Source organism: Entelurus aequoreus, linkage group LG07, assembly GCF_033978785.1.
Source record: "Entelurus aequoreus isolate RoL-2023_Sb linkage group LG07, RoL_Eaeq_v1.1, whole genome shotgun sequence".
Classification (NCBI taxonomy): Eukaryota; Metazoa; Chordata; class Actinopteri; order Syngnathiformes; family Syngnathidae; genus Entelurus; species Entelurus aequoreus.
The window spans coordinates 13,784,136-13,804,354 of NC_084737.1; the positions used below are offsets into that span (position 1 = coordinate 13,784,136).

General features: G+C 38.1%; 1 protein-coding gene across 1 annotated transcript; it reads right to left on the reverse strand.

Moving 5' to 3' along the window:
* Positions 1-2,885: 2,885 nt before the first annotated feature.
* On the reverse strand, positions 2,886-20,121 carry dpm1 (dolichyl-phosphate mannosyltransferase subunit 1, catalytic). The gene is made up of 9 exons (XM_062052619.1): positions 19,932-20,121; positions 15,290-15,389; positions 15,180-15,213; positions 14,996-15,072; positions 14,880-14,905; positions 13,449-13,544; positions 13,311-13,379; positions 6,404-6,518; positions 2,886-3,466 (listed from the first exon to the last, which is right to left on the reverse strand). Exons 1-9 carry the CDS (start codon positions 20,060-20,062, stop codon positions 3,362-3,364), a joined length of 753 nt encoding a protein of 250 aa, XP_061908603.1. The 5' UTR covers positions 20,063-20,121; the 3' UTR covers positions 2,886-3,361.
* Between the last annotated feature and the right edge of the window lie 98 nt (positions 20,122-20,219).

The following is a 20,219-nucleotide window of genomic DNA, read 5'->3' on the forward strand; positions in this document are numbered from 1 at the left end:
AAGTGTAACGCATGCGCACACGCGTATTCATGCAATTCACCTTTGTTTTTTAAAGGGTGAATTTTACTTTAATAATTGTTGTGTTGTTAAACTTTTTTTCATTTTTATATAAACCTTTATTTTAGGGCTGCAACTAACGATTAATTTGATAATCAATTAATCTGGCGATTATTACTTCAATTAATCGATTAATAATCGAATAAAAGAGACAAACTACATTTCTATCCTTTCCAGTATTTTATTGGAAAAAAAACCAGCATACTGGCACCATACTTATTTTGATTATTGTTTCTCAGCTGTTTGTACATGTTGCAGTTCATAAATAAAGGTTTATAAAAAAAAATAAAAAATTCAAATAATAATAATAAAATAAAATTGCCTCCGCGCATGCGCATAGCATAGATCCAACGAATCGATGACTAAATTAATCGCCGACTATTTTTATAATCGATTTTAATCGATTAGTTGTTGCAGCCCTACTTTATTTATAAATTTCAACATTTACAAACAGTTGAAAATAATAATCAAAGTATAGTACCGTATTTTTCGGACTATAAGTCGCAGTTTTTTTTCATAGTTTGGCAGGGGGTGCGACTTATACTCAGGAGCGACTTATGTGTGAAATTATTAACACATTACAATAAAACATCAAATAATAGTATTTAGCTCATTCACGTAAGAGACTAGAACAGTGGTTCTTAACCTTGTTGGAGGTACCGAACCCCACCAGTTTCATATGTGCATTCACCGAACCCTTGTCTTTTTAAATTCAAGACAAAGTTATATGTTTTTGGTAACACTTTAGGATGGGGAACATATTCTAAGTAACAAAGACTTAATTTAGAGTTATTTGGTTAGGGTTAGGGGGCTAGGGTTATAATAAGGCCATGCCGAATAAGGCATTAATAAGTACTTAATAATGACTAGTTAAGAGCCAATATGTTACTAATTAGCATGTTAATAAGCAACTAATTAATGGTGAATATTTTCCCCATACTAAAGTGTTACCATGTTTTTTTACTGGTGCACAAAATTAACCGTGTATGAACATCACCTTGTTCAAAGAACAAAACCAACACAGTGCATAAACTCACAACAAATTACACACCTGCAAACCAGTGTGACTTCTGCTGTTGTCGTATCCGTAATACGCCGATAGGGAGAAGTTTGTATTTACACGATGAGTCGGGTGTGTTTTGACCTCCGCCGAACCCCTGAGGCCGACTCACCGAACCCCTAGGGTTCGATCGAACCCAGGTTAAGAACCACTGGACTAGACGTATAAGATTTCATCGGATTTAGCGATCAGGAGTGACAGATTGTTTGGTAAACGTATAGCATGTTCTATATGTTATAGCTATTTGAATGACTCTTACCATAATATGTTATGTTAACATACCAGGCACGTTCTCAGTTGGTTATTTATGCCTCATAAAACGTACACTTATTCAGCCTGTTGTTCACTATTCTTTATTTATATTAAATTGCCTTTCAAATGTCTGTTCTTGGTGTTGGGTTTTATCAAATAAATTTCCCCAAAAAATGCGACTTATACTCCAGTGCGGCTTATATATGTTTTTTTCCTTCTTTGTTATGCATTTTCGGCCGGTGCGACTTATACTCCGGAGCGACTTATACTCCGGAGTGACTTATACTCCAAAAAATACGAAACAAAAAAAGTACCAAACAGTACAAAACAGCGCCAGGGGGTTGTAAATTCAAAGTAACTAAAATACCATGCAAAATATATAAATATATATATAAATATATATATATAATAAACAAAGTGCAAAGCCATAGGCTCACTCAATCTCAGTAAATAACTTAAATTTGGAACACAGCATCATCGTTTTCACAGCTTTTTGGTTGTCAGTAGAGATGTCCGATAATATCGGTCTGCCGATATTATTGGCCGATAAATGTTTTAAAATGTAATATCGGAAATTATCTGTATCGTTTTTTTTATTATCGGTATTGTTGTTTTTTGTGTTTTTTTTGTTTTGTTTTTATTAAATCAACATAAAAAACACAAGATACACTTACAATTAGCACACCAACCCAAAAAACCTCCCTCCCCCATTTACACTCATTCACACAAAAGGGTTGTTTCTTTCTGTTATTAATATTCTGGTTCCTACATTATATATCAATATATATCAATACAGTCTGCAAGGGATACAGTCCGTAAGCACACATGATTGTGCGTGCTGCTGGTCCACTAATAGTACTAACCTTTAACAGTTAATTTTACTCATTTTCATTAATTAATAGTTTCTATGTAACTGTTTTTATATTGTTTTACTTTCTTTTTTAATTAAAGAATTTTTTAAACATTTATTTATCTTATTTAATTTTTTTTAAAAGGGCCTTATCTTCACCATACCTGGTTGTCCAAATTAGGCATAATAATGTGTTAATTCCACGACTGTATATATCGGTATCGGTTGATATCGGTATTGGTAATTAAGAGTTGGACAATATCGGATATCGGCAAAAAGCCATTATCGCACATCCCTAGTTGTTAGAGGTAGAGAGTGTTTTAATGTAGAGTTCTAAATCTTTTTAAAGGCACAAAAAACAGGTCGGGTATTGAGAAACTTACACTTATGAATATAAAACTTAGCCAATAGTATAATGAGGTTGCAAAGGTAAAATTCCTTTTCAAATTTTTTTTCATAAAGTGTAAATCCAAATAGCACCTCTTAATTTGTCATGAATATTGTCCAGGATGAAGCGACAGATGCCCTGCCATAGTGATCGAGTGCTTTTACAAGCAATTCACCTTTGGTGAAACGTAGTTCATATTATAATGACAATAACCACAATTAACATGTTATAATTTTAAAATAATAAATAATGATTTTAATCTACAAGAATAACAACAACATGGTAAACTGACGTTTTGGAAGATTGATTTTATTTAAAAAATATACATGATTGCTTTGCTAAAGAAAAGTCAACCGTTAATATTACATACATCAGGAATCACAAGAGATCTGGCTTTGAATCTGCGCGGACTTTGCATGTTCTCCTTTTGCCTCTGTGGATTTTCTTCTACCTGCCCAAAAATTGGTTTACGTTAACTGAGTAGCATAAACTATCCATGGGTGTGAATGCTGGTTTGTAAATACAGTATGTGTGCTGTGACTGGCTTGTGACCAGTCCAGTGTCTGCTGGGATAGGCTCCAGCTCAGCTTGACCCTAACGACAAGCGCTCTAAAAAACGTACAGTATAGTACAAACCATGATGATGTACCTACAACGATGAACATATAATCTATTTAGTGCCAACATGATAGCAACACGGTATTGCAGAGTCAGCAGTATGCATGATACTACATACGGTATACCACATGAGGGATTATGTGGTGGCGAAGAGCGTGAGCAGTCCTTTCACGAACGACACAATCTCGTTCCCTCCTAGCTTGGACTCGCCGTAGACGCGATCTACGAAGGAGATGGGAACCTAAAAAGAAGAATGTAATTTTAAAAAAAAAAGGCAAAATAAATTTTTCATAGAGAATAATTCATTTTTAGGGGATGATATTAGGCTACCGTATTTTCTGGACCATAGGGCGCACCGCCGATGAGCGGGTCTAGAAACTCTCTAATAACTAAAGTTCCATGGGTGAATTATGTAAACCCACTACAATGGTAGTTTTTAGTGCTTCCATAGGGAGATACAAGTTAGAACTTTACACTACTTTATATTAGAAATGGCAACAGCAGAGGGTGAATGCCCCATAACAAGAAGATAGTAAAAAAGAAGAAGCTTATCAACTACGGCATCGGCACGGACTAGAGTGGCGGACGCGCCCAAATTTTCAGGACTTATGCAGATCTCAAATACACATCAGCAGGTAAGAAGAGTTGGTTTTGCATAATATTGTGAAACAAACGGCAGATAATACGTCTGCTAATGGGGGCCATGTTGCGGTCCTTATGGTGGTGCCTGCTCGCGGAAAACAAACATCCTAATCTACGATTTGACTCCCTCGAATGGCCTTGACGCTGTGAACAACAGGAGCAGGCTGTTCTGAAAACACCCCAGAGGACTCCTCAATGATGGACGCTTTTGACCTCCCTCCCTCCTCAACGACACCTGGAGTCGAACTTTTGCTTGCATGCAGATCGGCCTCAGTCTATGAACATTACATCATCACACCCAAGACAATGGGCACATACACACACACACACCCTCCCCCACCCAACGCCTTCACCAGCGATTGTTTCCCCTCGGGGTGATGGACGGCTGGCAGCGCTTCATAGCAGCAGTCGACCTCCAGGGCCCCAACTCCCCGCCCCTCTGTTGCGAGTTGTCGTGATTAAATGTAACATGTTTATGTGTGCATTGCATGGAGGTTTTTTTTACCACTCCAGACTAGGCCCCCTTAGGAGCCCAGTCTAGATTGTATTTTTTTACTCATCTTCTTCCCCAGCGTTTGACCTTTTTCTTATCTTTTACGGGGCGCCTTTGGTGACCCATCAGCGTTCCTGTTCTGTAACCCTGTACACTGTTTGTCTAATCTTGAACGGGTTTGTGCTGAAAACATAGTTTCGTTGTACTTGTACAATGACAATAAAGTCCTATCCTATCCTATTATACGCACACCATAGTAATACTTGTATCTCTGACTACGGTAGCCGTAATGGGTCGACGATCCATCAAGCGATGCGGCTTCAGTTGTACTAAAACATTTGGACATATTTTTGAGTGCCGTGTGTAATGTTCTTTATTTTCAATGGAACATTTAAAGTTTTGGTGTTGTTTACTGGCGTCGTGTAATGTTCTTTATTTTCAATGGAACATTTAAAGTTTTGGTGTTGTTTACTGGCGTCATATTGCAGTCTACACGTATCTCTTATGTGTGACAGCCATCTACTGGTCACACTTATCATTACACCATGTACCAAATAAAATTGCTTCGAGGTCAGTAAGCACAACCAGAATTATTGCGTACATTAGGCGTCATTATAAGGCGCACTGTCGATTTTTGAGAAAATGAAAGGATTTTAAGTGCGCCTGATAGTCCGAAAAAAACGGTAATCAGGGTTAAAATCCAGGATTTCATTCAGTACTTGTCAAATAGTGTGGAGGGTCACTGGAGAGCGCGATGCCAGTACTGCAGTATCATGCTTTAAAAAGCTGTGCACTCTAAAATAGCCAATAATTATGACTTCTTCATTTTCATTAAAGAACAAAAATCAGCACAAACTGTTTTGTTTTGTAGGTTAAAGTGTTTTCTATATTGTGTTCTAAGGTTGCTGATCCATTTGAATGTTATTATAATTACATTTTCCAGTATCAAATGGTTCAAATTTGTCCAAAAAATGCTCAGAGTTTAAATAAGGATATTTTTTTAAAATTTCAGGCAAATTGATGGACTTTAAATATTTTCTATTACAGACTAAAAACCAATGTTTACAAAGTAATAAATATATAATAATATAAGATAAGATCAAGTAAATATTATTTGTTGTATGTTTATCCATACTACTTTCCTTTTTCTTTTCTTTAATTTTAATGAGGATACAATGTTATACACAAAAGAATTATATAGAGAAATCATACTATTTATAGCTGTGGCTGCGAGTGTGGGTGTGTGTTTTCTTTATACTGTGGGGCGCAACAGGAAATAACAAAAATATGACATTTTATTCAATTACAACTTGATTTATCAAAATAAATATTAAATTTTACCTCCAGTTTGTTAACAATATGGCAGAAACATATGAAGTTGACATAATGACATGATTATTCTTTTACACTAAAATGTGACGTTTATCCAACATTAAATTCCCATTTTAGACCAAATAAAAAAAAACTTTTTAAAATGTCAAATCCAACACAAGGTTAAGTGGTTCCAACCTTTATAAATATGACATAAAATACTGTTGTTTTTAAAGTTAGATTCATCCTGTGTTTTATATATTTTAAACATGAACCAAAAATAGGTTTCTTTTTCATGAGCTGCATTTCTTCACTAAAATATGACGTTTATCCAACATTAAATTCCCATTTTAGACCAAATAAAAAACCTTTTTAAAATTTCAAACCCAACACAAGGTTAAGTGGTTCCTACCTTTATAAATATGACATAAAATACTGTTGTTTTTAAAGTTAGATTCATCCTATGTTTTATATATTTTAAACTTGAACCAAAAATAGGTTTCTTTGTCATGAGCTGCATTTCTTGTTAATACTTTTTCAAAATTACATACATAGAAAATAGAAATGTAAGTATTACTACTTCTAGATACGTATTAAGGCTGTTTACATGGCAACCAATGTCTTCTATGAAGCCACACAATTAAATAAACGTATTATGCAGAAGTATCAACAAAATTGGCTGCTTTGGATGCTTACAGTGTGTGTGTGTGTGTGTGTGTGTGTGTGCGTCACCTCTCCAATGGTGTAGTTGAGCTGTCTGGCTCGGACAATCATCTCCATTTGAAAGACGTAACCTTTGGACACGCAGCGTTCAACCAGACTCTCCAGGACGTCCTTCTTGTACAGTCTGACAGACGTGCAAAACAACAACACAAGATATGCTCAAATACTGCAATAATGCCAAAAATGACAATAAATCCCAAATCATATGGCACAGGTGTCAAACTTAAGGCCCGGGGGCCAAATCTGGCCTGACACAGCATTTTATGTGGCCCGCGAAAGACTGGAAATAATATGCGTATATTTTCTCAATGCATTTGCTCTTTCCAATTTGACAGAAAAAAAGACATGTATTGCATACAATTGCATAACTTTTACACTTTAATATTATCTAGGAATGCAATAAATATAATGACATCATACATTCTAAAAAAAACAAAACTTAAATATCTGCCTGAAGTTACGATACAAAACAAGGTATTGATCAAATTGTACACTGTTAAAATTGTCAGCTCAGTCGCCAGAATTTTCCTGTAAAAAACAGTGGTATACCACTGTTTGACCATGCCATATTTACAGTTTTTAATATGCTATAAAACCCCCCATCAATTTAAGGTTAAATTCTGGTAACTAAGCTGCCAGTTTTTTTGTTTTACCGTAAAATCAAATTTTTTTTTAAGGTGCAGGTAAAAAATATATGTAAATGCAGAGGCAATTGTGTACCATATTTTACAGACTATAAGTCTTTTCCAATGCTTTGAACACTGTGGCTTATAATACGGTGTGGCTGATTTATGGATTTTTCTTCGCTAACGGCCATAGTGTTTTGTATTCAACACATAGTTGTCATAATACACCGACAGAGACACTGAAAAGGTGTTATTGTTTGGGCACAGGTGTCAAACTTAAGGCCCGGGGGCCAAATCTGGCCCAACACACCATTTTATGTGGCCCGCGAAAACCTGGAAATAATGAGTCAATAAAGTATTTTCTCAATGTATTCGTTATTTCCATTTTGACAGAAAAAAAGACATGTACTGCATGCAGTTGGATAACTTTTAAACTTTAATATTATCTAGGAATGCAACTAATATTATGACATCATACATTCTAAAAACAAAAACAACTTAAATATCTGTCTGAAGTTATGATATTAACAAGCTGTTGATCAAATGGTACACTGTAAAAACTGTCAGCTCAGTCCGCAGAATTTTACTGTAAAAAGCGGCCAGATTTACAGTTTTTCTATTTACTGTAATATGCTCTAAACCCCCTGTAAATGTAAGGTTAAATTCTGGTAACTAAGCTGCCAGTTGTTTTTATTTTACCGTAAAATCTACTGTCTTTTTTAAGGTGCATGTAAAAAATATATGTAAAAGCAGAGGCAATTGTGTACCATATTTTACGGACTAAAAGCCGCTACTTTTTTCCAATGCTTTGAACGCTGCGGCTTATAATACGGTGTGGCTGATTTATGGATTTTTCTTCGCTAACGGCCATATTGTTTTATATTCAACACATAGTTTTCATATTACAGCGAAAAGGTGTTATTGTTTGCGCTATTTTTTGGACAAGTTCGCTTATTGAGGGTGCCGCAGGTTGAAAATGTACTTCCTGTTTTGTGCCTTGAACCGTAAGTATAACCGTTCACAGCTGTTCTGCTCGTAAGGATTCTTCATTTATCATTCCAAGCAACGTTTGTAAATTTTACAATATATTTAAAACAATTCATACTTAATAAAGCATCCCATGTGTGATGTCTGTAGCAGTCTTTTCATCCCTATTCATACTTGCTAACCTTGGCAAGTATGAATGTCTTACAAAGGCATTGTTTTTGTATTTTTTCAGTTTCGTAAATTCACCAAAGCGTCACCGTGGAGTTATTGAGTCTGTTTAGCTGATTGGAGAGCGAGCTTCCGCAGCGAGTGGGGCCATGATGGTGACTTCTGTTCTGTTTGATTAGCCGTCTTACTGCCGTGTTACGGACACCGTTTGGAAACAATTAAGGTATGTAAACCAACATTTACAAAATCTTTCTTAGTAAATAACTCATTTCACAACGTATATATCTGCGGCTTATAGTCTGGTGCGGCTATTATATGGAAAAATTAAATTTTCTTTTACAAATTTAGTGGGCTTGGCTTATATACCAGGGCGCTTCATAGTCTGGAAAATAGGGTAATCATTTGACAGCCCTACTATTAAGAAAACTACCGTATTTTTCGGACTATAAGTCGCTCCGGAGTATAAGTCGCACCGGCCGAAAATGCATAATAAAGAAGGAAAAAAACATATATAAGTCGCACTGGAGTATAAGTCGCATTTTTTGGGGGAAATTTATTTGATAAAAGCCAACACCAAGAATAGACATTTGAAAGGAAATTTTAAATAAATAAAGAATAGTGAACAACAGGCTGAATAAGTGTACGTTATATGAGGCATAAATAACCAACTGAGAACGTGCCTGGTATGTTAACGTAACATATTATGGTAAGAGTCATTCAAATAACTATAACATATAGAACATGCTATACGTTTACCAAACAATCTGTCACTCCTAATCGCTAAATCCCATGAAATCTTATACGTCTAGTCTCTTACGTGAATGAGCTAAATAATATTATTTGATATTTTACGGTAATGTGTTAATAATTTCACACATAAGTCGCTCCTGAGTATAAGTCGCACCCCCGGCCAAACTATGAAAAAAACTGCGACTTATAGTCCGAAAAATACGGTTCATTGATAAAAAATATGAGTGGACAAACAGACTTCATTTTAAAGTGACAAAGCAATGCGAGTGCATCCTGAAATGTTTTCCAAGTTTGCCTGCCTGAGCTGAACATGATTTTTTTTTAAAGTGTTGAACCTCTTTCCTCCGTTCAATCATGCTCTTCAGTGGAACCATGACAGAACCCGCAGGACTTTTCCACCCACACAAGACTGTGGTCGCGGTCTTTAAAAGGGTGCAGCAGCTTCACAAGGTCTTCAGCAGCTGTCAAGTGTATCAATGATTGTTTTTTCCTGATCCCTCGGCTGTGGCTAACGAGCTGGCATATTTTTTTTTAAAGTGCTCTTCTGTTGTGCCTTAACGACTATGATAAACTGGTGTGATGGCAGCTGTCGCTGCTTCTGCTTGGACATTAACACTGCAGTAGCTGTTGGATACCGATTTGAAAAATAAAGAAAAAAATAAGAAGCCAGTCCAACCTGCCCGAGTAAACGAGTGACGCGGGAAACCCAGCTGTGGGTTGCGAGGGTTAAAGTGTGCGCAAGGCACTTAAGGTGCACTTCCAATCAGTAATAGCTGCTTTTAAAAGCTCAGCTATGTTTGCCACAGTGTGACACTCCAATCGTAAAATCGGTTGAGTCAATACCAAGGGTAGTATCATGATCAGATGTCCGATAATGGCTTTTTTGCCGATATCCGATATTGTCCAACTCTTAATTACAGATACCGATATCAACCGATACATACAGTTGTGGAATTAACATTGTTATGCCTAATTTTGTTGTGATGCCCCGCTGGATGCATTAAACAATGTAACAAGGTTTTCCAAAATAAGAGAACAACTTCAACTCAAGTTATGGAAAAAAGTGCCAACCTGGCACTGCCATATTTATTAATTAAGTCACAAAGGGCATTATTTTTTTTAACATGCCTCAAAACAGCAGCTTGGAATTTGGGACATGCTCTCCCTGAGAGAGCATTAGGAGGTTGAGCTGGGCGGGGTTGAGGTGGGGGTGGGGGGGAGTAGCGGGGGGTGTACATTGTAGCGTCCCGGAAGAGTTAGTGCTGCAAGGGGATCTGGGTATTTGTTCTGTTGTGTTTATGTTGTGTTACGGTGCGGATGTTCTCTCGAAATGTGTTTGTCATTCTTGTTTGGTGTGGGTTCACAGTGTGGCGCATATTTGTAACAGTGTTAAAGTTGTTAATAAGGCCACCCTCAGTGTGACCTGTATGGCTGTTGATCAAGTATGCTTTGCATTCACTTGTGAGTGTGTCATAAGCCTTAGAGGCAGTGCCTTTAAGGTTTATTGACGCTCTGTACTTCTCCCTACGTCCGTGTACACAGTGGCGTTTTAAAAAGTCATAGATTTTACTTTTTGAAACCGATACCGATCATTTTGAAACCGATAAAGATAATTTCCGATATTACATTTTAAAGCATTTATCGGCCGATAATATCGGACATCCCTAATCATGATTGATATTTTCATTTTCAAAAATCAGTTTTTTGTAGGTTTTGGTAATAGTTACAAATTCAGGGGATAAATCCCAGACACAGGAGGACTCTAAGGGCAAAAACCAAAATGTTTAAAGCAATAATAGATGGTAGTTTTCGTTTTTTTAGTTGTTTACTTTCTTTTGCTCATATACCATATTTTGCGGATATAAAAGGCGCACTTAAAATACTTTTTTCCGCTCAAAACTCGACAGTGCGCCTTATAACCCGGTGTTTCTAATGTACGGAATAATTTCGGCTGTGCTTACCGACCTTGAAGCAATTTTATTTGGTACATGGTATAATGGTAAGTGTGACCAGTAGATGGCAGTCAAACATAAGAGATACGTGTAGACTGCAATATGATGGCAATATGACTTAAGTAAACAACACCAACATTTGATATGTTCCATTGAAAATATAGAACATTACACACGGCATTAAAAAATCTATCAAAATGTTTTAGTACGACTTTGGTAAGCTATGAAGCCGCACCGCTTGATGGATTGTACTGTGCTTCAACATACGAGTGTTATTATGGTGTGTGTATAAGGTAAGACATTATCTGGCATTTTGTTTCGCAATATTATGCAAAAGAAACTTTTCTTACCTTGTGGTACCTGCTGATCTGTATTTGGGATCTGCATAAATCCTTAAAAATTGCACCCATCCGCCTTTGTAGTCGATAAGCTTCTTCTTTTTCTTTATCTTCTTGTTATGGGACATTCATCCTCCGCTGTTGCCATTTTTAATACAAAGTAGTGTAAAGTTATTTCTTATATCTGTCAGTAAACTTGCCATGAAAGTGCTAAAACATACCGGTATAGTGAGTTTACATTATTCACCTAAGGAACTTTAGTTATTAGAGAGGTTTTTCACGGGACACATTTGCGGGGTTGTTGTTGTTGTTTCCGGATGAGAAGATGCTGCTCATTGTTTATTTAAGTAAAGTCTGAATGTCATTAAAACAGTTAGCTCCATCTTTTGACACTTCTTCCACTCCCGTCCTTGCACGCTACACCGCTACAACAAAGATGACGGGGAAAAGACGCTGCCGAAGGTGAGCCACGTAAATAAGACCGACCACATAACGGCGCATCCGGAAGCGACTGTCAGAAAGCGACTTGAAGATGATCTGTAAAACATCATCTATGAAACTTTTTGACCAAAGAACCACCATTACATGTTATGTAGACCACAAGGAAGTCTTTTACATTTAGAAAAAAATTATAATAATGTGACTCCTTTAATGCGCCCTATAATCCGGTGCGCTTTATATATGAAAAAAGATCGAAAATAGGTCATTCATCGGCAGTGCGTCTTATAATCCGGTGCGCCCTATGGTCCGGAAAATACGGTAATGATATGTAGTAAAATATTGGTTTCGCCAATACAGCCCCTGTAACTACGTCGTATTGGATCGGTACACAAATTAGTAGCATGGTCCACTACTAGTACACAAAACTGTAACTGAAGCAATAGTAAGGGTGTAACGGTACACAAAAATTTTGGTTCGGTACGTACCTCGGTTTAGAGGTCACGGTTCGGTTCATTTAAGGTACAGTAAGAAAACAACAAAATATACATTTTCTGGTTATTTATTTATCAAAATTTGTAAACAAAGGCTTTATCCTTTTAACATAACAATAACATACATATACACACAGGGTCCATTGCCAGGGTTAATGCAATCAACATATATAAAATAAAAACTAAATAAGATAAGGCTCAGAATTGGTTTCTTAACAGAACCTTTCTACATATAAAGTGCAACATTTTCACATATATAGTGCAACATTAAACTGCTTCAAGTTGTTGCTCAGATGAAATAAAATGACAAAACTTTTCTTCTACATACAAAAAGTGCAACATTAAACAGTTTCAAGTCAACTCAGCCTCAGATTAACTTTTCTTTCCCCCCCCCAGCCTTTAACCTTGGTGACTTTCACTCAATTTTCATGTTTTTTGCCAGAAAAATCAGTTTATCCACATTGTCTGCAGAAAGAGCAGACCTGCTTGCAGTTACAATGTCTCCAGCTGTGGAAAATACCCTTTGGCTGAGCACGGAGGTAGCAGGTATGGCGAGGTAGTGCCTGGCTAACTTGGCAGTAAGAGGATATATGGGCTCATTGTTCTTCCACCATAGAAGTGGATCAAAATCTAGTTTTTAATGCAATATGGTCTTAAAACTGCTGCTAAAAAACACCAATGGCATTTGTTATTGCTTTAGCCCTGTCTGACTCGCCGAGGAGAAGCTGCTTGAATGCGGTGGGAGCTGTGTTTGTTCGTCTTTCTCTTCGTTGAAGCGATGTTATCCATTGTTGTATCGCACCACGAAGCCCAAATGTTCCCAAACGGGAGATCTTAACGAGGCAGGTGGGTCTTCCAGCTCTGGCTTTTGCATGTTGTAGTAGCCTGGTCGTTGCTAGCATGCCGTGTGTTGCGCCTCAGTGTGCATTGTTTACACAACGTGCGGTGCGCTACTTAATATGTCTGTGTGGAAACTCGTTCGGTACACCTCCGAACCGAACCGAACCCCCCGTACCGAAACGGCTCAATACAAATACATGTACCGTTACACCCTTACGCAATAGGTTTATGTACTACTGTGCACCATGAAATGACGCGGCATCTGTAAAGCTGGAGTTTAACGTAAATAAGTAAACCTGCATATTGCGGCGAATACAACTGACCTGAAGCTGCCCGTGAGGTCCGAAGCGCCCGGCCTCAGCATAACTTGAGTCAGGAAGTTGGCACCTCGGCTGGGAGAAAAATCAAAATGACAGCTCAGGAACCGTCTATATTTTGGTCATACCGTTTGTTCATGCTACCTGATGAGCTTCCTACGCAGGTCCCAACCGTAGACACCGCCGTTGCCTCGGTAACGAGTGCCAGACACTAAATCGTAATCGCCTTCTTTCTGCTTCCTGGACATAAAAACATTAGGAGTAACACAATAAAGGTGTAACAAGAGTAGGGGTGTAACGGTACGTGTATTTGTATTTAACCGTTTCGGTACGGGGTTTCAGTTCGGTTCGGAGGTGTACCGAACGAGTTTCCACACGAACATATTAAGTAGCCGCCTAAGCTAAAGTCTTAACAAGCTGCTCCGCTTCGTTCTGCCTGTCTCTGTCTGTACTCTGCAGCACGCAGCATTGTCCCACCCACACAACCATCTGATTGGTTACACACTCAGCGGTAACAGCCAATCAGCAGTGCGTATTCAGAGCGGTAACAGCCAATCAGCAGTGCGTATTCAGAGCGCATGTAGTCATTGCTCCAGCGTCATGATGAGCAGGTAGGTGTTTAGCAGGTGAGCATCAGGCAGCGGACTCTCCCCAAATGATAATAAACACCCCCCAGTCAACTACTAGTAACAAACGGCAGCTTCAGCTCGCTCGCAGTCCTGGCTTGAGGTGAAGGCTAATTAGCTTTTAGCGTAACGTTAGCTCATTTTGCGGTGTGTGTGTGTGTTACGGACAGCAAAGCCCGGTCTGTCTGTTATTTCACTTTACCTTTTTCTGTGTTGATTGAACTGTGTTGAAGCAGCAAAAAAGGACATTATGTTTAATGGAGAGTTTCTGTCTCTGATAGTTGATATAATAATGTAACTGCATCATAAAGCCTACATGAACTCCATGGTGTTCAGGGATGAATAGTCTCTCCTATTGCTATTGTACTATTTTTTTCAGCTATAGTTACATTAATCATTAGTAATGCAGAAGCCTAGTTTTGAATTGCAGGGTCCCTGCTATCACATGTTGATAAAAATATAACATTTGCATAATAAAAATCAACTACAGGCTTCTCAAATGCTGTAATAAATTAAGCATGATGAGTTGACTTGAAACTGTTTAATGTTGCACTTTTTATATGTAGAAGAAAAGTTTTGTCATTTTATTTAATCTGAGCAACAACTTGAGGCAGTTTAATGTTGATTAACGTAGGCAGAATTATTATAATGTTCCCAATGTTAAAAGGATAAAGCAATTGTTTACAAATTTGGTAAATAAATAACCAAAAAATGTATATTTTGTTGTTTTCTTACTGTACCGAAAATGAACCGAACCGTGACTTCTAAACCGAGCTACGTACCGAACCGAAATTTTTGTGTACCGTTACACCCCTAAATAAGAGTGGATACAATACTAGAAGATGCTAACTTCTAGCATGCTGCATTTAGTTGCTGACATAATGATATATATTTTATATTTCTACAGGTCCATCCTAAATAATAAGTGACAAAGAAATGAAGGACTTACTCGATAAACTCTGGAATGAATTTGGGCTGACAAGAAAAACATTTCAATGTAATGAAAACTCTTTGGATTATATTGCAAGACAAATGAAAATGTTTTCCTCGTTTCTAGATACTCACATGATGGGAGAGATCAGCATCCATGATGATGACGAAGTTTCCAGTGGCGTGCTTCATACCATGGATGTAAGCAGTCCCTTAATATTATGTAAAAAAAAAAAAAAAGGAAAAAAAAAAAAGTGTCCATTAATATTTCACACTGATACACGTTAAGTGTTTATTATGTTGACACTTTTGAACTCACCCAGGCCTAATTTCGACGGTCTTGGTCGTAGAAGCTTGAACATGAAATAAGAACGTGTATGTTAAATACAACAAACACATTAAATAATTAAGACAAAATGAGAAACGTACAATTTTGTCCTCTCCATAAATTGTTTTCAGTTGTTTCGCCACCTCCAATGTCCCGTCTGGGCTTCCGTCATCGATGATGATAATCTCGTATTTGTAACCACTAGTAATTCAAGACAAAACGATTAGTTAGTTAAATTGGCATGCTAAAACGTTATTTTGATATTATACCAAATACGTAGAATAAGATAAATGTTATATGTCTTTTCTAACTAGCACTCAATGAGGGCGGACGCTCCCCTTTCCTCTCCCTTATCTCTCCTGCTTGCTTCTTTGTCTTGTCTTGACTTTCTTGTTGCCTCTTTTTGCACTGCTCTTCACATTTAAACATTGGACCTAATTAACTGGCCTTAACGAAATTGACAAGATCTTGAGTTTGGGGGAACCTGCTTGTCTTGACGGAGCAGTTGTAGACTCTTGGGAGGAAAAGGAGTGCCGCGTGGCCGGCGACCCTTCAGTCGAGATATCACCTATTAGGAATTATGACAACAGAACATCTGCTGATTGGAGTAAGTGTTGCTCTGGTTGGTCCACAAATTGGAAGTTGCTGGCAGTCTTCAAAGTACCCCAAAACTGCCACAAATAATCGGAGGATGCGGGAAGAACTGTGGACACTTTGCGATTTGGATAACTCGCCTCGCAGGATGAATTTGAGGACCAGTCAAAGACAATTCAGAGAGTAAAGCAAATTTTATTTCCACATGCATACAAAACATTCTAACTTGGATAGTTTCCCTGGCTTCGAGACTCTCCCGAAGGACAGTGCGGCGAAGACATGACAAACTCCCCTCTTGTCTCTCATGGACACACACACCTGTTGTTGTTGACTTTGGACTGACTAGCGGTTGCACGACATCAAGGCCGCGGAACAGAGACACGTGGCAGGCTTACACACACACACATGCATCCACGAAAAATATACGCCACACGCACATACCCCACCCCCTATCTTTTTTATTTATTTAGACTTTATTTAACCAGGTAAAATCCCTTTGAGATCAAAGATCTCTTTTCCAAGGGAGACCTGGCCAAGAACGCAGCAGCAAGGTTACATTAAAAACAGTAAACAACACATAAAACATAAAATTTACAACATTAAAACTTGCTCACATAACACATGTGCATACAGACAAGCAGTGTTGGGTTAGTTACTGAAAACCAGTAATTAGTTAGTTACTTTATTTCAAAAGTAACTCAGTTACTAACTCGGTTACTTACACCAAAAAGTAATGCATTACTGTAAAAAGTAACTATTTAGTTACTTCTTCTTTTTTTTTAAAGCGACCATTAATGCCCTTTTAGCCTTCATTTCAGTACTGTTATTGCACTGGAGAATAATACAATCTGTTGATCAACTTGACATGCATTTGCATCACTGAACTCTGCTAAGCCATGTGGTCTACATACAACACACAAAGACAAAGATATGTTTCAAAGGGCCAATTTATTTCAGGCCAGAACAAATTGACAAAGCTATTTTAAATAGCTGCAACATAACATACATAAGTAACAAACATAGCTGTAAACCAAGGAAATACTTTAACTTTAACTTTACATACACAAAGCCTAACTAGGCGTTTTTCTCTCTCAAGGAATTCTGAAATAAAATCATGTCTAAAGCCCAGAACACTCTACGCATTTCCCCAGTTTTAGTTTAGAGATAAGGAAAGATTGGCCTGGCCCACTAGGATCCCTCTTTATGTTTGTGAACTTTATAGTCTGTACATTTAGAGTGATGTGATAATCAAATACTCTAGAAGTCTAGAATGAAAGAGTATATAAGAGAATTGACAGAGTGTGTACCTTCAGTGCTGAATGATGAGCAGAGGCAGAGTTTGGAGTGTCTTCTGTAGCTCACTTTCCATGTTTATGTGCTCACTGTCCACTGTGTCCAGGAGCTTGGAAAATGTTTTCGTGCCATTTGCTATTTTTATGGGCTTGCCTCTTTGTGATGTTAAATTCCTGTTATAAGCTGTTATACAGTATATGCCTTGAGCTCTTATTTTGAAGGCGCTAAGAGCGGAAGTGGTGACACGTTGTAGTGGAGCGGAGGTTTTGAAAAGAAAGGAAATAAAGTGGTCCTCGTGTAAAACTGGAGCCTCCGTGTTTGTTATTTTGTAGTTTTATACAGTATAGGCGACATATATAAACCCTCGGTTACAGTAGTGATAATATCTCCATGTTAAGAAACTCTACTGCAGCTCCGCCATGATCAGACACGCCACCCCCCCCCCCCCTCTCCCCACACCCAGACACACACAGAGCGCGCCTCTTCCTTGTGACACAAGAGATTCAGAAGGACGACACTGCAGCGCTCCAATAAAACACACTCAGATCTTCTGTTTCTAGCCGATACTACATAAAAAATAACGTAAAATAACGCAGTAACGCATCATGTAGTAACGGTAACTTGAGTTACTGAATATGAAAAATAACGCGTTAGATTACTAGTTACCGCCGAAACTAACGGCGTTACAGTACTTACTTTGTAACGCGTTAGTCCCTAACACTGCAGACAAGGTAGACTGCAATCCTTTCACAGAAGCTTTAAACTAATTTAATGTAACAAGGGTTTGAAGTTGAAGATTCGATTGTAGGTTATTCCAAGCCTTGGGTGCTGAAAACCTAAATACTTTCTTGCCCAGTTCAGTTCTTACTTTGGGGACGACGAATTGCAGAACATTTTTTGAACGAAGATTGTGACTTCCTTGTTTCTTTGTTAAAAGACAAGATGGATAAGATGGAGTGATACCCAGAATGGTTTTGTACAAACCCCGTTTCCATATGAGTTGGGAAATTGTGTTAGATGTAAATATAAACAGAATACAATTATTTGCAAATCCTTTTCAACCCATATTCAATTGAATGCACTACAAAGACAAGCTATTTGATGTTCAAACTCATAAGCTTTTTTTTTTTTTGCAAATAATAATTAACTTAGAATTTCATGACTGCAACACGTGCCAAAGTAGTTTGGGAACTGAGGAGACACATTTTTTAAGCTTCTCAGGTGGAATTCTCTCTCATTCTTGCTTGATGTACAGCTTAAGTTGTTCAACAGTCCGGGGGTCTCCGTTGTGGTATTTTAGGCTTCATAATGCGCCACACATTTTCAATGGGAGACAGGTCTGGACTACAGGCAGGCCAGTCTAGTACCCGCACTCTTTAACTATGAAGCCACGTTGATGTAACACGTGGCTTGGCATTGTCTTGCTGAAATAAGCAGGGGCGTCCATTGTAACGTTGCTTGGATGGCAACATATGTTGCTCCAAAACCTGTATGTACCTTTCAACATTAATGGTGCCTTCACAGATGTGTAAGTTACCCATGTCTTGGGCACTAATACACCTCCATACCATCACACATGCTGGCTTTTCAACTTTGCGCCTATAACAATCCGGATGGTTCTTTTCCTCTTTGGTCCGGAGGACACGACGTCCACAGTTTCCAAAAACAATTTGAAATGTGGACTCGTCAGACCACAGAACACTTTTCCACTTTGTATCAGTCCATCTTAGATGAGCTCAGGCCCAGCAAAGCCAACAGCGTTTTCTGGGTGTTGTTGATAAACGGTTTTTGCCTTGCATAGGAGAGTTTTAACTTGCACTTACAGATGTAGCGACCAACTGTAGTTACTGACAGTGGGTTTCTGAAGTGTTCCTGAGCCCACGTGGTGATATCCTTTACACACTGATGTCACTTGTTGATGCAGTACAGCCTGAGGGATCGAAGGTCACGGGCTTAGCTGCTTACGTGCAGTGATTTCTCCAGATTCTCTGAACCCTTTGATGATATTACGGACCGTAGATGGTGAAATCCCTAAATTCCTTGCAATAGCTGGTTGAGAAAGGTTTTTCTTAAACTGTTCAACAATTTGCTCATGCATTTGTTGACAAAGTGGTGACCCTTGCACCATCCTTGTTTGTGAATGACTGAGCATTTCATGGAATCTACTTTTATACCCAATCATGGCACCCACCTGTTCCCAATTTGCATGTTCACCTGTGGGATGTTCCAAATAAGTGTTTGATGAGCATTCCTCAACTTTATCAGTATTTATTGCCACCTTTCCCAACTTCTTTGTCACGTGTTGCTGGCATCAAATTCTTAAGTTAATGATTATTTGCAAAAAAATTTTTTTTATCAGTTTGAACATCAAATATGTTGTCTTTGTAGCATATTCAACTGAATATGGGTTGAAAATGATTTGCAAATAATTGTATTCCGTTTATATTTACATCTAACACAATTTCCCAACTCATATGGAAACGGGGTTTGTATGTTGTAATATGTATATGTGCTTTGCTATGGAGGTTTTTTCCCCACTCCAGACTAGGCCCCCTTAAGAACCCAGTCTAGATTGTATTTTTTTACTCATCCTTCCCCAGTGTTTACCTTTTTCCCCATCTTTTACGGCGTTCCTGTTCTGTAACCCTTTACAGTGTACACTGTTTGTTTGTCTAATCTTGAACGGGTTTGAGCTAAAAAAAACAAAGTTTCTTTGTACTTGTGCGATGACAATAAAGGCCTACTTACCTATAAAAAATACAATTCTCATACATGTTCTGAGCTAAATTAAGTGACACCTCATCGCTGCCTGGCTTAAGCTAACAGCGTTAGCCAAGCGAGGTGTACTAAACTCACCTTTCATCGAAATATTTCACCAAAAGCCACACGATCAAAGAAATGTTTTCCCTTTCGTTGTAAGTGGGCAACAATACTGAATATTTGTCCCCGTCGCTTCTTTTAGAGTGCGAACTTTTCCTGCTCGCCATGGCGACGCTGCTAGCTACCCTTTAGCTACCAATTTAGTTGGCTAAATCATCGACTATATTACACTTCCGGTGTAATAGTTTCAGAATAATTTACCGTGATTACGCGCAGGATTTTAGTGCCTCACGTTTCTTTTTATCGGATTACTTAGTCAAATTA

Excerpts from the sequence above, each read along its gene's own strand:
- dpm1 (XM_062052619.1), bottom strand. The coding sequence starts at position 20,062 with ATGGCGAGCAGGAAAAGTTCGCACTCTAAAAGAAGCGACGGGGACAAA. Across the intron at positions 15,214-15,289 it reads TTTATGGAGAGGACAAAATT|CTTCTACGACCAAGACCGTC; the intron begins GTACGTTTCTCA and ends TTCATGTTCAAG. Across the intron at positions 15,073-15,179 it reads ACCGTCGAAATTAGGCCTGG|GGACTGCTTACATCCATGGT; the intron begins GTGAGTTCAAAA and ends CATAATATTAAG.